At 48.2% G+C, this 20,000-nt stretch overlaps 1 protein-coding gene across 1 annotated transcript in view; it reads right to left on the reverse strand.

The window, feature by feature from the left end:
* The window catches only part of LOC112220687 (CUB and sushi domain-containing protein 2-like), a 927,456-nt gene that overhangs the window by 165,822 nt on the left and 741,634 nt on the right, over positions 1 to 20,000 (reverse strand). Inside the window, 3 exon segments of the mRNA XM_042295064.1 lie at positions 4,430 to 4,639; positions 15,171 to 15,287; positions 18,899 to 18,968. Of these exon segments, the coding sequence (XP_042150998.1) occupies positions 4,430 to 4,639; positions 15,171 to 15,287; positions 18,899 to 18,968 (397 nt within the window).

Raw genomic sequence — 20,000 nt, forward strand, 5'->3', positions numbered from 1 at the left:
GGGGTTTCTGTCTTCTGGGGTGGAGAGAGGAGGGAGGGGTTTCTGTCTTCTGGGGTGGAGAGAGGAGGGAGGGGTTTCTGGGGTAGAGAGAGGAGGGAGAGGTTTCTGCCTTCTGGGGTGGAGAGAGGAGGGAGGGGTTTCTGTCTTCTGGGGTGGAGAGAGGAGGGAGGGGTTTCTGTTTTCTGGGTGGAGAGAGGAAGGAGGGGTTTCTGTCTTCTGGGGTGGAGAGAGGAGGGAGGAGTTTCTGTCTTCTGGGGTGGAGAGAGGAGGGAGGGGTTTCTGTCTTCTGGGGTGGAGAGAGGAGGGAGGGGTTTCTGTCTTCTGGGGTGGAGAGAGGAGGGAGGGGTTTCTGGGGTGGAGAGAGGAGGGAGGGGTTTCTGTCTTCTGGGGTGGAGAGAGGAGGGAGGGGTTTCTGGGGTAGAGAGAGGAGGGAGGGGTTTCTGTCTTCTGGGGTGGAGAGAGGAGGGAGGGGTTTCTGCCTTCTGGGGTGGAGAGAGGGGGAGGGGTTTCTGTCTTCTGGGGTGGAGAGAGGGGAGGGGTTTCTGTCTTCTGGGGTGGAGAGAGGAGGGAGGGGTTTCTGTCTTCTGGGGTGGAGAGAGGAGAGAGGGGTTTCTGCCTTCTGGGGTGGAGAGAGGAGGGAGGGGTTTCTGTCTTCTGGGGTGGAGAGAGGAGGGAGGGGTTTCTGTTTTCTGGGTGGAGAGAGGAGAGAGGGGTTTCTGTTTTCTGGGTGGAGAGAGGAGGGAGGGGTTTCTGTCTTCTGGGGTGGAGAGAGGAGGGAGGGGTTTCTGTCTTCTGGGGTGGAGAGAGGAGGGAGGGGTTTCTGGGGTAGAGAGAGGAGGGAGAGGTTTCTGCCTTCTGGGGTGGAGAGAGGAGGGAGGGGTTTCTGTCTTCTGGGGTGGAGAGAGGAGGGAGGGGTTTCTGTTTTCTGGGTGGAGAGAGGAAGGAGGGGTTTCTGTCTTCTGGGGTGGAGAGAGGAGGGAGGAGTTTCTGTCTTCTGGGGTGGAGAGAGGAGGGAGGGGTTTCTGTCTTCTGGGGTGGAGAGAGGAGGGAGGGGTTTCTGTCTTCTGGGGTGGAGAGAGGAGGGAGGGGTTTCTGGGGTGGAGAGAGAGGAGGGAGGGGTTTCTGTCTTCTGGGGTGGAGAGAGGAGGGAGGGGTTTCTGGGGTAGAGAGAGGAGGGAGGGGTTTCTGTCTTCTGGGGTGGAGAGAGGAGGGAGGGGTTTCTGCCTTCTGGGGTGGAGAGAGGGGGAGGGGTTTCTGTCTTCTGGGGTGGAGAGAGGGGGAGGGGTTTCTGTCTTCTGGGGTGGAGAGAGGAGGGAGGGGTTTCTGTCTTCTGGGGTGGAGAGAGGAGGGAGGGGTTTCTGTCTTCTGGGGTGGAGAGAGGGGGAGGGGTTTCTGTCTTCTGGGGTGGAGAGTGGAGGGAGGGGTTTCTGTTTTCTGGGGTGGAGAGTGGAGGGAGGGTTTCTGTTTTCTGGGGTGGAGAGAGGAGGGAGGGGTTTCTGTCTTCTGGGGTGGAGAGAGGAGGGAGGGGTTTCTGTCTTCTGGGGTGGAGAGAGGAGGGAGGGGTTTCTGGGGTGGAGAGAGGAGGGAGGGGTTTCTGTCTTCTGGGGTGGAGAGAGGAGGGAGGGGTTTCTGCCTTCTGGGGTGGAGAGTGGAGGGAGGGGTTTCTGTCTTCTGGGGTGGAGAGAGGAGGGAGGGGTGTCTGTTTTCTGGGGTGGAGAGAGGAGGGAGGGGTTTCTGGGGCGGAGAGAGGAGGGAGGGGTTTCTGTCTTCTGGGGTGGAGAGAGGAGGGAGGGGTTTCTGGGGTAGAGAGAGGAGGGAGGGGTTTCTGTCTTCTGGGGTGGAGAGAGGAGGGAGGGGTTTCTGCCTTCTGGGGTGGAGAGGGGGGAGGGGTTTCTGTCTTCTGGGGTGGAGAGAGGGGAGGGGTTTCTGTCTTCTGGGGTGGAGAGAGGAGGGAGGGGTTTCTGTCTTCTGGGGTGGAGAGAGGAGGGAGGGGTTTCTGTCTTCTGGGGTGGAGAGAGGGGGAGGGGTTTCTGTCTTCTGGGGTGGAGAGTGGAGGGAGGGGTTTCTGTCTTCTGGGGTGGAGAGAGGAGGGAGGGGTTTCTGTCTTCTGGGGTGGAGAGAGGAGGGAGGGGTTTCTGCCTTCTGGGGTGGAGAGTGGAGGGAGGGGTTTCTGTCTTCTGGGGTGGAGAGAGGAGGGAGGGGTTTCTGTCTTCTGGGGTGGAGAGAGGAGGGAGGGGTTTCTGTCTTCTGGGGTGGAGAGAGGAGGGAGGGGTTTCTGCCTTCTGGGGTGGAGAGAGGAGGGAGGGGTTTCTGTCTTCTGGGGTGGAGAGAGGAGGGAGGGGTTTCTGTCTTCTGGGGTGGAGAGAGGAGGGAGGGGTTTCTGCCTTCTGGGGTGGAGAGAGGAGGGAGGGGTTTCTGCCTTCTGGGGTGGAGAGAGGAGGGAGGGGTTTCTGTTTTCTGGGGTGGAGAGAGGAGAGAGTGGTTTCTGTCTTCTGGGGTGGAGAGAGGAGGGAGGGGTTTCTGTCTTCTGGGGTGGAGAGAGGAGGGAGGGGTTTCTGTCTTCTGGGGTGGAGAGAGGGGGGGGTTTATGTTTTCTGGGGTGGAGAGAGGAGGGAGGGGTGTCTGTTTTCATGGGTGGAGAGAGGAGGGAGGGGTTTCTGTCTCCTGGGGTGGAGAGAGGAGGGAGGGGTTTCTGTCTTCTGGGGTGGAGAGAGGGGAGGGGTTTCTGTTTTCTGGGGTGGAGAGAGGAGGGAGGGGTTTCTGTTTTCTGGGGTGGAGAGAGGAGGGTTGGGTTTCTGTCTTTGGGGTGGAGAGAGGAGGGAGGGGTTTCTGTCTTCGGGGTGGAGAGAGGAGGGAGGGGTTTCTGGGGTGGAGAGAGGAGGGAGGGGTTTCTGGGGTGGAGAGAGGAGGGAGGGGTTTCTGTCTTCTGGGGTGGAGAGAGGAGGGAGGGGTTTCTGTCTTCTGGGGTGGAGAGAGGAGGGAGGGGTTTCTGTCTTCTGGGTGGAGAGAGGAGGGAGGGGTTTCTGTCTTCTGGGGTGGAGAGAGGAGGGAGGGGTTTCTGCCTTCTGGGGTGGAGAGTGGAGGGAGGGGTTTCTGTCTTCTGGGGTGGAGAGAGGAGGGAGGGGTGTCTGTTTTCTGGGGTGGAGAGAGGAGGGAGGGGTTTCTGTCTTCTGGGGTGGAGAGAGGAGGGAGGGGTTTCTGCCTTCTGGGGTGGAGAGAGGAGGGAGGGGTTTCTGCCTTCTAGGGCGGAGAGAGGAGGGAGGGGTTTCTGGGGTGGAGAGAGGAGGGAGGGGTTTCTGTTTTCTGGGGTAGAGGAGGGAGGGGTTTCTGTTTTCTATTTCTACAATTTCCAAAAGATAATCAAACCACAACACAATAACTTTTTACTAGACGTGTTTGTGTTGTCTTGTAGTAGAACAATTTCTAACGTGTCTGTTTTTACTTCCACTTGTATGTTGACTTCTCCATTGATGTTGTTTTTATTAAGTTATCGCTGACTTTTCTTAGCGGATGAACTGACTTTTCTTAGCGGATGAACTGACTTTTCTTAGCGGATGAACTGACTTTTCTTAGCGGATGAACTGACTTTTCTTAGCAGATGTACTGACTTTTCTTAGCGGATGAACTGACTTTTCTTAGCGGAAGAACTGACTTTTCTTAGCGGATGTACTGACTTTTCTTAGCGGATGTACTGACTTTTCTTAGTGGATGTACTGACTTTTCTTAGCGGATGTACTGACTTTTCTTAGCGGATGAACTGACTTTTCTTAGCGGATGAACTGACTTTTCTTAGCGGATGAACTGACTTTATGAATTGAATAATGCTTCAGGCCCCGGAGTAAACGTTACTGTACACTCACAAAGACGGCTAACAACAGGGGCTGAGGGACTGACGTTGTAAACTTCCCTGCTTGGCTAATCATTTGGATCGCCCTCCAAGAGGGCGACGGTGATTCCCCCAAGGGCATAAGGCGAGGGTAAGTGGACGAGGGTGTGTCTTTTAAGTGTTTTAAGACCTCAGCCTATGACAGGTTTACATCCAAGATCAGTGAAATACTACTGGTGTAACGCAACAAAGACAAATCCATGGATCCAGATTCATCATTTTACGTTTACGAGTTAGGTGACTGTTCATTCTCTGATGACATTGTCGTGGAGGAATGTGGTCAATAAAAATATATCCAGGGACAAAATGAGTCAGACAGGTGGAGAGATATCTTGTTGTCGTTTTCACAGGAAGAGTTCACTCCAGGTTTAGTTTCGTGAGATGTTTTCAGACGTCCGTGTTTGACCAAGCAGTGTGCCTCATTCCCAAACCGGAGAACAACAGGCACTGTCTAAATTCAGAATTATGGATGGAACCTGTCTATTGAAAATCAACCTGAAATGTATGAGCATCCATTCCATTACAGTATCTTCATTTTCTTACCCTGGTACTCAAACCTGAAGCCTGGCCTGTTCTGGGAGTGGTCGCTATGGAAATACACTGTGGTCTCGTGGGAGGTGGTGAGAAGGGAGGGCGGGACATCCTGTCCACTAAATCGACCAATCACAGTGCTGGTATCCAGGGGCCCGTTCCGAATCTCCAGGAAGTCATGGTTGGCCTCGGTGGAGAAGTTTAAGAACTGGACGTGGGCTCCTGGGGTAAAGGAACACAGGTAACCTCAGGAACACAGGTAACCTCAGGAACACAGGTAAGGGTTAGAGACAGATAACCTCAGGAACACAGGTAAGGGTTAGAGACAGATAACCTCAGGAACACAGGTAACCTCAGGAACACAGGTAACCTCAGGAACACAGGTAACCTCAGGAACACAGGTAACCTCAGGAACACAGGTAACCTCAGGAACACAGGTAAGGGTTAGAGACAGATAACCTCAGGAACACAGGTAACCTCAGGAACACAGGTAAGGGTTAGAGACAGATAACCTCAGGAACACAGGTAACCTCAGGAACACAGGTAAGGGTTAGTGACAGATAACCTCAGGAACACAGGTAACCTCAGGAACACAGGTAAGGGTTAGAGACAGATAACCTCAGGAACACAGGTAACCTCAGGAACACAGGTAACCTCAGGAACACAGGTAAGGGTTAGAGACAGGTAACCTCAGGAACACATGTAACCTCAGGAACACAGGTAAGGGTTAGAGACAGATAACCTCAGGAACACAGGTAACCTCAGGAACACAGGTAACCTCAGGAACACAGGTAACCTCAGGAACACAGGTAACCTCAGGAACACAGGTAACCTCAGGAACACAGGTAACCTCAGGAACACAGGTAAGGGTTAGAGACAGATAACCTCAGGAACACAGGTAAGGGTTAGAGACAGATAACCTCAGGAACACAGGTAACCTCAGGAACACAGGTAACCTCAGGAACACAGGTAAGGGTTAGAGACAGATAACCTCAGGAACACAGGTAAGGGTTAGAGACAGATAACCTCAGGAACACAGGTAACCTCAGGAACACAGGTAACCTCAGGAACACAGGTAAGGGTTAGAGACAGATAACCTCAGGAACACAGGTAACCTCAGGAACACAGGTAACCTCAGGAACACAGGTAAGGGTTAGAGACAGATAACCTCAGGAACACAGGTAACCTCAGGAACGCAGGTAAGGGTTAGAGACAGATAACCTCAGGAACACAGGTAACCTCAGGAACACAGGTAAGGGTTAGAGACAGGTAACCTCAGGAACACAGGTAACCTCAGGAACACAGGTAAGGGTTAGAGACAGATAACCTCAGGAACACAGGTAACCTCAGGAACACAGGTAACCTCAGGAACACAGGTAAGGGTTAGAGACAGATAACCTCAGGAACACAGGTAACCTCAGGAACACAGGTAAGGGTTAGAGACAGATAACCTCAGGAACACAGGTAACCTCAGGAACATAGGTAAGGGTTAGAGACAGATAACCTCAGGAACACAGGTAACCTCAGGAACACAGGTAACCTCAGGAACACAGGTAACCTCAGGAACACAGGTAAGGGTTAGAGACAGATAACCTCAGGAACACAGGTAACCTCAGGAACACAGGTAAGGGTTAGAGACAGATAACCTCAGGAACACAGGTAACCTCAGGAACACAGGTAAGGGTTAGAGACAGATAACCTCAGGAACACAGGTAACCTCAGGAACACAGGTAAGGGTTAGTGACAGATAACCTCAGGAACACAGGTAACCTCAGGAACACAGGTAAGGGTTAGAGACAGGTAACCTCAGGAACACAGGTAACCTCAGGAACACAGGTAACCTCAGGAACACAGGTAACCTCAGGAACACATGTAACCTCAGGAACACAGGTAAGGGTTAGAGACAGATAACCTCAGGAACACAGGTAACCTCAGGAACACAGGTAACCTCAGGAACACAGGTAACCTCAGGAACACAGGTAACCTCAGGAACACAGGTAACCTCAGGAACACAGGTAAGGGTTAGAGACAGATAACCTCAGGAACACAGGTAACCTCAGGAACACAGGTAAGGGTTAGAGACAGATAACCTCAGGAACACAGGTAACCTCAGGAACACAGGTAAGGGTTAGAGACAGATAACCTCAGGAACACAGGTAACCTCAGGAACACAGGTAACCTCAGGAACACAGGTAACCTCAGGAACACAGGTAACCTCAGGAACACAGGTAACCTCAGGAACACAGGTAAGGGTTAGAGACAGATAACCTCAGGAACACAGGTAAGGGTTAGAGACAGATAACCTCAGGAACACAGGTAACCTCAGGAACACAGGTAACCTCAGGAACACAGGTAAGGGTTAGAGACAGATAACCTCAGGAACACAGGTAAGGGTTAGAGACAGATAACCTCAGGAACACAGGTAACCTCAGGAACACAGGTAACCTCAGGAACACAGGTAAGGGTTAGAGACAGATAACCTCAGGAACACAGGTAACCTCAGGAACACAGGTAACCTCAGGAACACAGGTAAGGGTTAGAGACAGATAACCTCAGGAACACAGGTAACCTCAGGAACGCAGGTAAGGGTTAGAGACAGATAACCTCAGGAACACAGGTAACCTCAGGAACACAGGTAAGGGTTAGAGACAGGTAACCTCAGGAACACAGGTAACCTCAGGAACACAGGTAAGGGTTAGAGACAGATAACCTCAGGAACACAGGTAACCTCAGGAACACAGGTAACCTCAGGAACACAGGTAAGGGTTAGAGACAGATAACCTCAGGAACACAGGTAACCTCAGGAACACAGGTAAGGGTTAGAGACAGATAACCTCAGGAACACAGGTAACCTCAGGAACATAGGTAAGGGTTAGAGACAGATAACCTCAGGAACACAGGTAACCTCAGGAACACAGGTAACCTCAGGAACACAGGTAACCTCAGGAACACAGGTAAGGGTTAGAGACAGATAACCTCAGGAACACAGGTAACCTCAGGAACACAGGTAAGGGTTAGAGACAGATAACCTCAGGAACACAGGTAACCTCAGGAACACAGGTAAGGGTTAGAGACAGATAACCTCAGGAACACAGGTAACCTCAGGAACACAGGTAAGGGTTAGTGACAGATAACCTCAGGAACACAGGTAACCTCAGGAACACAGGTAAGGGTTAGAGACAGGTAACCTCAGGAACACAGGTAACCTCAGGAACACAGGTAACCTCAGGAACACAGGTAACCTCAGGAACACATGTAACCTCAGGAACACAGGTAAGGGTTAGAGACAGATAACCTCAGGAACACAGGTAACCTCAGGAACACAGGTAACCTCAGGAACACAGGTAACCTCAGGAACACAGGTAACCTCAGGAACACAGGTAACCTCAGGAACACAGGTAACCTCAGGAACACAGGTAAGGGTTAGAGACAGATAACCTCAGGAACACAGGTAACCTCAGGAACACAGGTAAGGGTTAGAGACAGATAACCTCAGGAACACAGGTAACCTCAGGAACACAGGTAAGGGTTAGAGACAGATAACCTCAGGAACACAGGTAACCTCAGGAACACAGGTAACCTCAGGAACGCAGGTAAGGGTTAGAGACAGATAACCTCAGGAACACAGGTAACCTCAGGAACACAGGTAAGGGTTAGAGACAGGTAACCTCAGGAACACAGGTAACCTCAGGAACACAGGTAAGGGTTAGAGACAGATAACCTCAGGAACACAGGTAACCTCAGGAACACAGGTAACCTCAGGAACACAGGTAAGGGTTAGAGACAGATAACCTCAGGAACACAGGTAACCTCAGGAACACAGGTAAGGGTTAGAGACAGATAACCTCAGGAACACAGGTAACCTCAGGAACATAGGTAAGGGTTAGAGACAGATAACCTCAGGAACACAGGTAACCTCAGGAACACAGGTAACCTCAGGAACACAGGTAACCTCAGGAACACAGGTAAGGGTTAGAGACAGATAACCTCAGGAACACAGGTAACCTCAGGAACACAGGTAAGGGTTAGAGACAGATAACCTCAGGAACACAGGTAACCTCAGGAACACAGGTAAGGGTTAGAGACAGATAACCTCAGGAACACAGGTAACCTCAGGAACACAGGTAAGGGTTAGTGACAGATAACCTCAGGAACACAGGTAACCTCAGGAACACAGGTAAGGGTTAGAGACAGGTAACCTCAGGAACACAGGTAACCTCAGGAACACAGGTAACCTCAGGAACACAGGTAACCTCAGGAACACATGTAACCTCAGGAACACAGGTAAGGGTTAGAGACAGATAACCTCAGGAACACAGGTAACCTCAGGAACACAGGTAACCTCAGGAACACAGGTAACCTCAGGAACACAGGTAACCTCAGGAACACAGGTAACCTCAGGAACACAGGTAACCTCAGGAACACAGGTAAGGGTTAGAGACAGATAACCTCAGGAACACAGGTAACCTCAGGAACACAGGTAAGGGTTAGAGACAGATAACCTCAGGAACACAGGTAACCTCAGGAACACAGGTAAGGGTTAGAGACAGATAACCTCAGGAACACAGGTAACCTCAGGAACACAGGTAACCTCAGGAACACAGGTAAGGGTTAGAGACAGATAACCTCAGGAACACAGGTAACCTCAGGAACACAGGTAAGGGTTAGAGACAGATAACCTCAGGAACACAGGTAACCTCAGGAACACAGGTAACCTCAGGAACACAGGTAACCTCAGGAACACAGGTAAGGGTTAGAGACAGATAACCTCAGGAACACAGGTAACCTCAGGAACACAGGTAACCTCAGGAACACAGATAACCTCAGGAACACAGGTAACCTCAGGAACACAGGTAAGGGTTAGAGACAGATAACCTCAGGAACACAGGTAACCTCAGGAACACAGGTAACCTCAGGAACACAGGTAACCTCAGGAACACAGGTAAGGGTTAGAGACAGATAACCTCAGGAACACAGGTAACCTCAGGAACACAGGTAACCTCAGGAACACAGGTAACCTCAGGAACACAGGTAAGGGTTAGAGACAGATAACCTCAGGAACACAGGTAACCTCAGGAACACAGGTAACCTCAGGAACACAGGTAAGGGTTAGAGACAGATAACCTCAGGAACACAGGTAACCTCAGGAACACAGGTAACCTCAGGAACACAGATAACCTCAGGAACACAGGTAACCTCAGGAACACAGGTAACCTCAGGAACACAGGTAACCTCAGGAACACAGGTAACCTCAGGAACACAGGTAAGGGTTAGAGACAGATAACCTCAGGAACACAGGTAACCTCAGGAACACAGGTAACCTCAGGAACACAGATAACCTCAGGAACACAGGTAAGGGTTAGAGACAGATAACCTCAGGAACACAGGTAACCTCAGGAACACAGGTAACCTCAGGAACACAGGTAAGGGTTAGAGACAGATAACCTCAGGAACACAGGTAACCTCAGGAACACAGGTAACCTCAGGAACACAGGTAAGGGTTAGAGACAGATAACCTCAGGAACACAGGTAACCTCAGGAACACAGGTAAGGGTTAGAGACAGATAACCTCAGGAACACAGGTAACCTCAGGAACACAGGTAACCTCAGGAACACAGGTAAGGGTTAGAGACAGATAACCTCAGGAACACAGGTAAGGGTTAGAGACAGATAACCTCAGGAACACAGGTAAGGGTTAGAGACAGATAACCTCAGGAACACAGGTAAGGGTTAGAGACAGATAACCTCAGGAACACAGGTAAGGGTTAGAGACAGGTAACCTCAGGAACACAGGTAAGGGTTAGAGACAGATAACCTCAGGAACACAGGTAACCTCAGGAACACAGGTAACCTCAGGAACACAGATAACCTCAGGAACACAGGTAAGGGTTAGAGACAGATAACCTCAGGAACACAGGTAACCTCAGGAACACAGGTAACCTCAGGAACACAGGTAACCTCAGGAACACAGGTAAGGGTTAGAGACAGATAACCTCAGGAACACAGGTAACCTCAGGAACACAGGTAAGGGTTAGAGACAGATAACCTCAGGAACACAGGTAAGGGTTAGAGACAGGTAACCTCAGGAACACAGGTAAGGGTTAGAGACAGATAACCTCAGGAACACAGGTAAGGGTTAGAGACAGGTAACCTCAGGAACACAGGTAAGGGTTAGAGACAGGTAACCTCAGGAACACAGGTAACCTCAGGAACACAGATAACCTCAGGAACACAGGTAAGGGTTAGAGACAGATAACCTCAGGAACACAGGTAAGGGTTAGAGACAGATAACCTCAGGAACACAGGTAAGGGTTAGAGACAGATAACCTCAGGAACACAGGTAAGGGTTAGAGACAGATAACCTCAGGAACACAGGTAAGGGTTAGAGACAGATAACCTCAGGAACACAGGTAAGGGTTAGAGACAGATAACCTCAGGAACACAGGTAAGAGTTAGAGACAGGTAACCTCAGGAACACAGGTAAGGGTTAGAGACAGGTAACCTCAGGAACACAGGTAACCTCAGGAACACAGGTAAGGGTTAGAGACAGGTAACCTCAGGAACACAGGTAAGGGTTAGAGACAGATAACCTCAGGAACACAGGTAAGGGTTAGAGACAGATAACCTCAGGAACACAGGTAAGGGTTAGAGACAGATAACCTCAGGAACACAGGTAAGGGTTAGAGACAGATAACCTCAGGAACACAGGTAAGGGTTAGAGACAGATAACCTCAGGAACACAGGTAAGGGTTAGAGACAGATAACCTCAGGAACACAGGTAACCTCAGGAACACAGGTAACCTCAGGAACACAGGTAACCTCAGGAACACAGGTAAGGGTTAGAGACAGGTAACCTCAGGAACACAGGTAAGGGTTAGAGACAGGTAACCTCAGGAACACAGGTAACCTCAGGAACACAGATAACCTCAGGAACACAGGTAAGGGTTAGAGACAGATAACCTCAGGAACACAGGTAAGGGTTAGAGACAGATAACCTCAGGAACACAGGTAAGGGTTAGAGACAGATAACCTCAGGAACACAGGTAAGGGTTAGAGACAGATAACCTCAGGAACACAGGTAAGGGTTAGAGACAGATAACCTCAGGAACACAGGTAAGGGTTAGAGACAGATAACCTCAGGAACACAGGTAAGGGTTAGAGACAGGTAACCTCAGGAACACAGGTAACCACAGGAACACAGGTAACCTCAGGAACACAGGTAAGGGTTAGAGACAGATAACCTCAGGAACACAGGTAACCTCAGGAACACAGATAACCTCAGGAACACAGATAACCTCAGGAACACAGGTAACCTCAGGAACACAGGTAAGGGTTAGAGACAGATAACCTCAGGAACACAGATAACCTCAGGAACACAGGTAACCTCAGGAACACAGATAACCTCAGGAACACAGATAACCTCAGGAACACAGGTAAGGGTTAGAGACAGATAACCTCAGGAACACAGGTAACCTCAGGAACACAGGTAACCTCAGGAACACAGGTAAGGGTTAGAGACAGGTAACCTCAGGAACACAGGTAAGGGTTAGAGACAGGTAACCTCAGGAACACAGGTAAGGGTTAGAGACAGATAACCTCAGGAACACAGGTAAGGGTTAGAGACAGGTAACCTCAGGAATACAGGTAAGGGTTAGAGACAGATAACCTCAGGAACACAGATAACCTCAGGAACACAGATAACCTCAGGAACACAGGTAAGGGTTAGAGACAGATAACCTCAGGAATACAGGTAAGGGTTAGAGACAGATAACCTCAGGAACACAGATAACCTCAGGAACACAGGTAACCTCAGGAACACAGATAACCTCAGGAACACACGTAAGGGTTAGAGACAGATAACCTCAGGAACACAGGTAAGGGTTAGAGACAGGTAACCTCAGGAACACAGATAACCTCAGGAACACAGATAACCTCAGGAACACAGATAACCTCAGGAACACAGATAACCTCAGGAACACAGATAACCTCAGGAACACAGGTAACCTCAGGAACACAGATAACCTCAGGAACACAGGTAAGGGTTAGAGACAGATAACCTCAGGAACACAGGTAAGGGTTAGAGACAGATAACCTCAGGAACACAGGTAAGGGTTAGAGACAGGTAACCTCAGGAACACAGATAACCTCAGGAACACAGATAACCTCAGGAACACAGGTAAGGGTTAGAGACAGATAACCTCAGGAATACAGGTAAGGGTTAGAGACAGATAACCTCAGGAACACAGATAACCTCAGGAACACAGGTAACCTCAGGAACACAGATAACCTCAGGAACACAGGTAAGGGTTAGAGACAGATAACCTCAGGAACACAGGTAAGGGTTAGAGACAGATAACCTCAGGAACACAGGTAAGGGTTAGAGACAGATAACCTCAGGAACACAGGTAAGGGTTAGAGACAGATAACCTCAGGAACACAGGTAAGGGTTAGAGACAGATAACCTCAGGAACACAGGTAAGGGTTAGAGACAGATAACCTCAGGAACACAGGTAACCTCAGGAACACAGATAACCTCAGGAACACAGGTAAGGGTTAGAGACAGATAACCTCAGGAACACAGGTAACCTCAGGAACACAGATAACCTCAGGAACACAGGTAACCTCAGGAACACAGGTAACCTCAGGAACACAGGTAAGGGTTAGAGACAGATAACCTCAGGAACACAGGTAAGGGTTAGAGACAGGTAACCTCAGGAACACAGGTAAGGGTTAGAGACAGGTAACCTCAGGAACACAGGTAACCTCAGGAACACAGGTAAGGGTTAGAGACAGATAACCTCAGGAACACAGGTAAGGGTTAGAGACAGATAACCTCAGGAACACAGGTAAGGGTTAGAGACAGGTAACCTCAGGAACACAGGTAAGGGTTAGAGACAGATAACCTCAGGAACACAGGTAAGGGTTAGAGACAGATAACCTCAGGAACACAGGTAAGGGTTAGAGACAGGTAACCTCAGGAACACAGGTAAGGGTTAGAGACAGATAACCTCAGGAACACAGGTAACCTCAGGAACACAGGTAACCTCAGGAACACAGGTAAGGGTTAGAGACAGATAACCTCAGGAACACAGGTAAGGGTTAGAGACAGATAACCTCAGGAACACAGGTAAGGGTTAGAGACAGGTAACCTCAGGAACACAGGTAAGGGTTAGAGACAGGTAACCTCAGGAACACAGGTAAGGGTTAGAGACAGATAACCTCAGGAACACAGGTAAGGGTTAGAGACAGATAACCTCAGGAACACAGGTAACCTCAGGAACACAGATAACCTCAGGAACACAGGTAAGGGTTAGAGACAGATAACCTCAGGAACACAGGTAAGGGTTAGAGACAGGTAACCTCAGGAACACAGGTAAGGGTTAGAGACAGGTAACCTCAGGAACACAGGTAACCTCAGGAACACAGGTAAGGGTTAGAGACAGGTAACCTCAGGAACACAGGTAAGGGTTAGAGACAGATAACCTCAGGAACACAGGTAAGGGTTAGAGACAGATAACCTCAGGAACACAGGTAAGGGTTAGAGACAGATAACCTCAGGAACACAGGTAAGGGTTAGAGACAGATAACCTCAGGAACACAGATAACCTCAGGAACACAGGTAAGGGTTAGAGACAGATAACCTCAGGAACACAGGTAAGGGTTAGAGACAGATAACCTCAGGAACACAGGTAAGGGTTAGAGACAGATAACCTCAGGAACACAGGTAAGGGTTAGAGACAGATAACCTCAGGAACACAGGTAACCTCAGGAACACAGGTAAGGGTTAGAGACAGATAACCTCAGGAACACAGGTAAGGGTTAGAGACAGATAACCTCAGGAACACAGGTAACCTCAGGAACACAGGTAAGGGTTAGAGACAGATAACCTCAGGAACACAGGTAAGGGTTAGAGACAGATAACCTCAGGAACACAGGTAAGGGTTAGAGACAGATAACCTCAGGAACACAGGTAACCTCAGGAACACAGGTAACCTCAGGAACACAGGTAACCTCAGGAACACAGGTAACCTCAGGAACACAGATAACCTCAGGAACACAGGTAAGGGTTAGAGACAGATAACCTCAGGAACACAGGTAAGGGTTAGAGACAGATAACCTCAGGAACACAGATAACCTCAGGAACACAGATAACCTCAGGAACACAGATAACCTCAGGAACACAGGTAAGGGTTAGAGACAGATAACCTCAGGAACACAGGTAACCTCAGGAACACAGATAACCTCAGGAACACAGGTAAGGGTTAGAGACAGATAACCTCAGGAACACAGGTAAGGGTTAGAGACAGATAACCTCAGGAACACAGGTAAGGGTTAGAGACAGATAACCTCAGGAACACAGGTAAGGGTTAGAGACAGATAACCTCAGGAACACAGGTAAGGGTTAGAGACAGATAACCTCAGGAACACAGGTAACCTCAGGAACACAGGTAACCTCAGGAACACAGGTAACCTCAGGAACACAGGTAACCTCAGGAACACAGGTAAGGGTTAGAGACAGATAACCTCAGGAACACAGGTAACCTCAGGAACACAGGTAACCTCAGGAACACAGGTAACCTCAGGAACACAGGTAACCTCAGGAACACAGGTAACCTCAGGAACACAGGTAAGGGTTAGAGACAGGTAACCAGAGACTAACATCAGTTGTCTTTCTATTTTCTCTCGTTCTATTGCTGTTCCTCTGGTATTGTAGAACAATCACAACATCTTAGTGAAGGGGGCTCTATCTCACCGTATCCCACAGCCAGGTAGATTCTCCAGGTACAGTCACTGTTGCTAGGGTAGTTGCCAGGGAAACCAGGGCTAAGGATCATGCCTTCCATCTCCCCCTGGATTCCTCCACATTGAGCTGGACCGAAGCATAGTGAGAATGGAGAGGGGGGGTCAATGTATTTGGGATAAACCATTATAACCAAAAAGAGAGGTGCTTATTGGTAATAATTACCATCAATAGCATGGCAAGCTGTAATCATGGCAACTCCTTACAGACAGAATCTTTGCTCAAATGAATTATTTGTTTTGCATGAGCTTCTGCTAATACCTGGCCTGGAAAATATAGTATTTTTTTATCATGAAAAGCACAAAAAATTATGCTTTTGCTCTTTAATAAATTGACACTGCAGAAGCAAGTATATACATGAAATAGGTTAATTTCACTCTCCAAACCATCAAAGGTCTCTCAAGCACCTACAATGTGCAATGCCCATATCAGAGGGATGAGAAACATCTCTTTACCCTCTCTCTACTCTGCTCCCTTGCGTCTCTACTCCCTCTCTCCATCACAGCGTTCTTTGAGCTTAAACCACTGATTGATTCAAATGCCACTTTGATTGAAGCGAAGAAACAGGGCTTAAAGGGAATACGATGAGAGAGAGAGAGGAGAGAGGAGAGAGGAGAGAGGAGAGAGGAGAGAGAGAGAGGGAGATATGGAGAGAGGAAGAAAGAGGAGAGGAAGATGGCAAGCGGGAGAGAGAGGGGAGAGGGAGAGATAATGAAAGTTAAAAAGACAAATGGTGAGAGAACATAAACAAGAGAAAGAGAGAGAGAGAAGATGAGAGAGAGGAGAGAGGAGAGAGAGAAGAGAGAGAAAGAGAGGAGAGAGGAGAGAGAGAAAGAGAGAGAGAGAAGATGAGAGGAGAGAGAGAAGAGAGAGAAAGAGAGGAGAGAGGAGAGAGAGGGGAGAGGGAGAGATAATGAAAAGATGAAAAGACAAAAGGTGAGAGAACGGAAACAAGAGAACGAGAGAGAGAGAAAGAGAGATAGAGAGTCTACGTTGGATGGTGGATGGGACAACCAGCTCTCTGTAGGGCAGCCAGTGAGTCCATCTCTCTCTTCTCTCTCTCTTCTCTCTCTCTCTATCTCTCTCTCTCTCTCTCTCTCGCTCTCTCTCTCGCTCTCTCTCTCTCTCTTCTATCTGTCTACGCCTTCACTATGGTGAATCACTGAAACAATACAGAAATACACTACGGAAAAAGAAGGAACAGCACATCAGAAATCAGCTCAATGCAATTGAAGAATCCATTGACTCTAACCACTTCTGGGAAAATTGGAAAACACTAAACAAACAACAACACAAAGAATTATCTATCCAAAATGGAGATGTATGGGTAAACCACTTCTCCAATCTTTTTGGCTCTATAACAAAGAATAAAGAGCAAAAACATATACATGACCAAATGCAGATCTTAGAATCAACTAGTTAAGACTACCAGAACCCAATGGACTCTCCAATTACCTTGAACAAGTTACAGGACAAAATAAAAACCCTCCAACCCAAAAAGGCCTGTGGTGTTGATGGTATCCTCAATGAAATGATCAAATATACAGACAACAAATTCCAATTGGCTATACTAAAACTCTTTAACATCATCCTTAGCTCTGGCATCTTCTCCAATATTTGGAACCAAGGACTGATCACCCCAATCCACAAAAGTGGAGACAAATTTGACCCCAATAACTACCGTGGAATATGCTTTAACAGTAACCTTGGAAAAATCCTCTGCATTATCATTAACAGCAGACTCGTACATTTCCTCAATGAAAACAATATACTGAGCAAATGTCAAATTGGCTTTTTACCAAATTACAGTACAACAGACCATGTTTACCCTGCACACCCTAATTGACAAACAAACAAAACAAAACCAAGGCAAAGTCTTCTCATGCTTTGTTGATTTCAAAAAAGCCTTCGACTCAATTTGGCATGAGGGTCTGCTATACAAACTGATGGAAAGTGGTGTTGGGGGTAAAACATACAACATTATAAAATCCATGTACACAAACAACAAGTGTGAGGTTAAAATTGGCAAAAAACACACACATTTATTCACACAGGGTCGTGGGGTGAGACAGGGATGCAGCTTAAGCCCCACCCTCTTCAACATATATATCAACGAATTGGGGCGGGCACTAGAAAAGTCTGCAGCACCCGGCCTCACCCTACTAGAATCCGTAGTCAAATGTCTGCTGTTTGCTGATGATCTGGTGCTTCTGTCACCAACCAAGGAGGGCCTACAGCAGCACCTAGATCTTCTGCACAGATTCTGTCAGACCTGGGCCCTGACAGTAAATCTCAGTAAGACCAAAATAATGGTGTTCCAAAAAAGGTCCAGTCACCAGGACCACAAATACAAATGCCATCTAGACACCGTTGCTCTAGAGCACACAAAAAACTATACATACCTCGGCCTAAACATCAGCGCCACAGGTAACTTCCACAAAGCTGTGAACGATCTGAGAGACAAGGCAAGAAGGGCATTCTATGCCATCAAAAGGAACATAAATTTCAACATACCAAATAGGATTTGGCTAAAAATACTTGAATCAGTCATAGAGCCCATTGCCCTTTATGGTTGTGAGGTCTGGGGTCCGCTCACCAACCAAGACTTCACAAAATGGGACAAACACCAAATTGAGACTCTGCACTCAGAATTCTGGAAAAATATCCTCAGTGTACAACGTAGAATACCAAATAATGCATGCAGAGCAGAATTAGGCCGATACCCACTAATTATCAAAATCCAGAAAAGAGCCGTTCAATTCTATAACCACCGAAAAGGAAGCGATTCCCAAACCTTCTATAACAAAGCCATCACCTACAGAGAGATGAACCTGGAGAAGAGTCCCCTAAGCAAACTGATCCTGGGGCTCTGTTCACAAACACAAACACACCCTACAGAGCAGCAGGACAGCAACATAATTAGACCCAACCAAATCATGAGAAAACAAAAAGATAATTACTTTACACATTGGAAAGAATTAACAAAAAAAAACAGAGGAAACTAGAATGCTATTTGGCCCTAAACAGAGAGTACACAGCGGCAGAATACCTGACCACTGTGACTGACCCAAAATTAAGGAAAGCTTTGACTATGTACAGACTCAGTGAGCATAGCCTTGCTATTGAGAAAGGCCGCCGTAGGCAGACCTGGCTCTCAGGAGAAGACAGGCTATGTGCTCACTGCCCACAAAATGAGGTGGAAACTGAGCTGCACTTCCTAACCTCCTGTCCAACGTATGACCATATTAGAGAGACATATTTCGAAAACAAACCCAATTGTGATAAACTATCATATCTACTGGGTGAAATGTGTGCCATCACAGCATAAAGATTTGTGACCTGTTGCAACGAGAAAAGGGCAACCAGTGAAGAACAAACACCATTGTAAATTCAACCCATATTTATGTTTATTTTTTATTATTATTTTTTATTTATTTATTTATATTTATATTTATGTTTATTTTTTTTAAGTTTTTTTTTTTTTTTTTAGTACTTTAACTATTTGAACATCAACACCTTTGGAACTTTTGTGTTTATTTTTAATTAGTTATTTCACTTTTTTTTACATTTGCTTTGGCAATGTTTCCCATAAAGCCCTTGGAATGAAATGTAAATGAATGAAGTGTCCCCAGTAGAGAGGGAAGGAGAAGTATGAAAAGGAATAGTGAAAAGGTTTTTACCGATGCAGAGTGGAGGAGGGTAATTCCATCGCCTGACCGTCCCTGGCATGCAGGAGATGTGAGAGGTTCCCTAGGAAAATAACACACACACACGCACACGCACACACACATAAAAGAACATTAGCCTCTTTCCATTGTCACTTTACTGTCACATAATTCTTTAACACTCAAATCTCTTCTCTCCTTACACGCTCTCCCCTCTATCTCCTCTCCCTACACTCCCCTCTCTCTACAGTCTCCTCTCCCTAAACACCCCTCTCTCTACAGTCTCCTCTCCCTACACTCCCCTCTCTCTACAGTCTCCTCTCCCTACACTCCCCTCTCTCTACAGTCTCCTCTCCCTAAACTCCCCTCTCCCTACACTCCCCTCTCTCTACAGTCTCCTCTCTCTACAGTCTCCTCTCCCTACACTCCCCTCTCTCTACAGTCTCCTCTCCCTAAACACCCCTCTCTCTACAGTCTCCTCTCCCTACACTCCCCTCTCTCTACAGTCTCCTCTCCCTAAACTCCCCTCTCTCTACAGTCTCCTCTATCTACAGTCTCCTCTCTCTACAGTTTCCTCTCCGTACAGTCTCCTCTCCCTACCGTCTCCTCTCCCTACCGTCTCCTCTCCCTAGTCTCCTGTCTCTACAGTCTCCTCTCCCTAAACTCCCCTCTCTCTACAGTCTCCTCTATCTACAGTCTCCTCTCTCTACAGTCTCCTCTCCCTACAGTCTCCTCTCCCTACCGTCTCCTCTCCCTACAGACTCCTCTCCCTACAGTCTCCTTTCCCTAAACTCCCCTCTCTCTACAGTCTCCTCTCCCTACAGTCTCCTCTCCCTACCGTCTCCTCTCCCTACAGTCTCCTCTCCCTACAGTCTCCTCTCCCTACCGTCTCCTCTCCCTACAGTCTCCTCTCCCTACCGTCTCCTCTCCCTACGGTCTCCTCTCCCTACAGTCTCCTCTCCTTATAGTCTCCTGTTTTGTCTTCTATAACTACCCAATCTGGAACCAAGGCTCCCCCAAGCCTAACGAACGGATGTTGCTAATACTACTACTACTACTACTACCACCAGTACTACTCCTGCTACTACGACTACTACTACTACCACTACTACTACTA

This window comes from Oncorhynchus tshawytscha, linkage group LG13 (assembly GCF_018296145.1).
Source record: "Oncorhynchus tshawytscha isolate Ot180627B linkage group LG13, Otsh_v2.0, whole genome shotgun sequence".
Taxonomy (NCBI): Eukaryota; Metazoa; Chordata; class Actinopteri; order Salmoniformes; family Salmonidae; genus Oncorhynchus; species Oncorhynchus tshawytscha.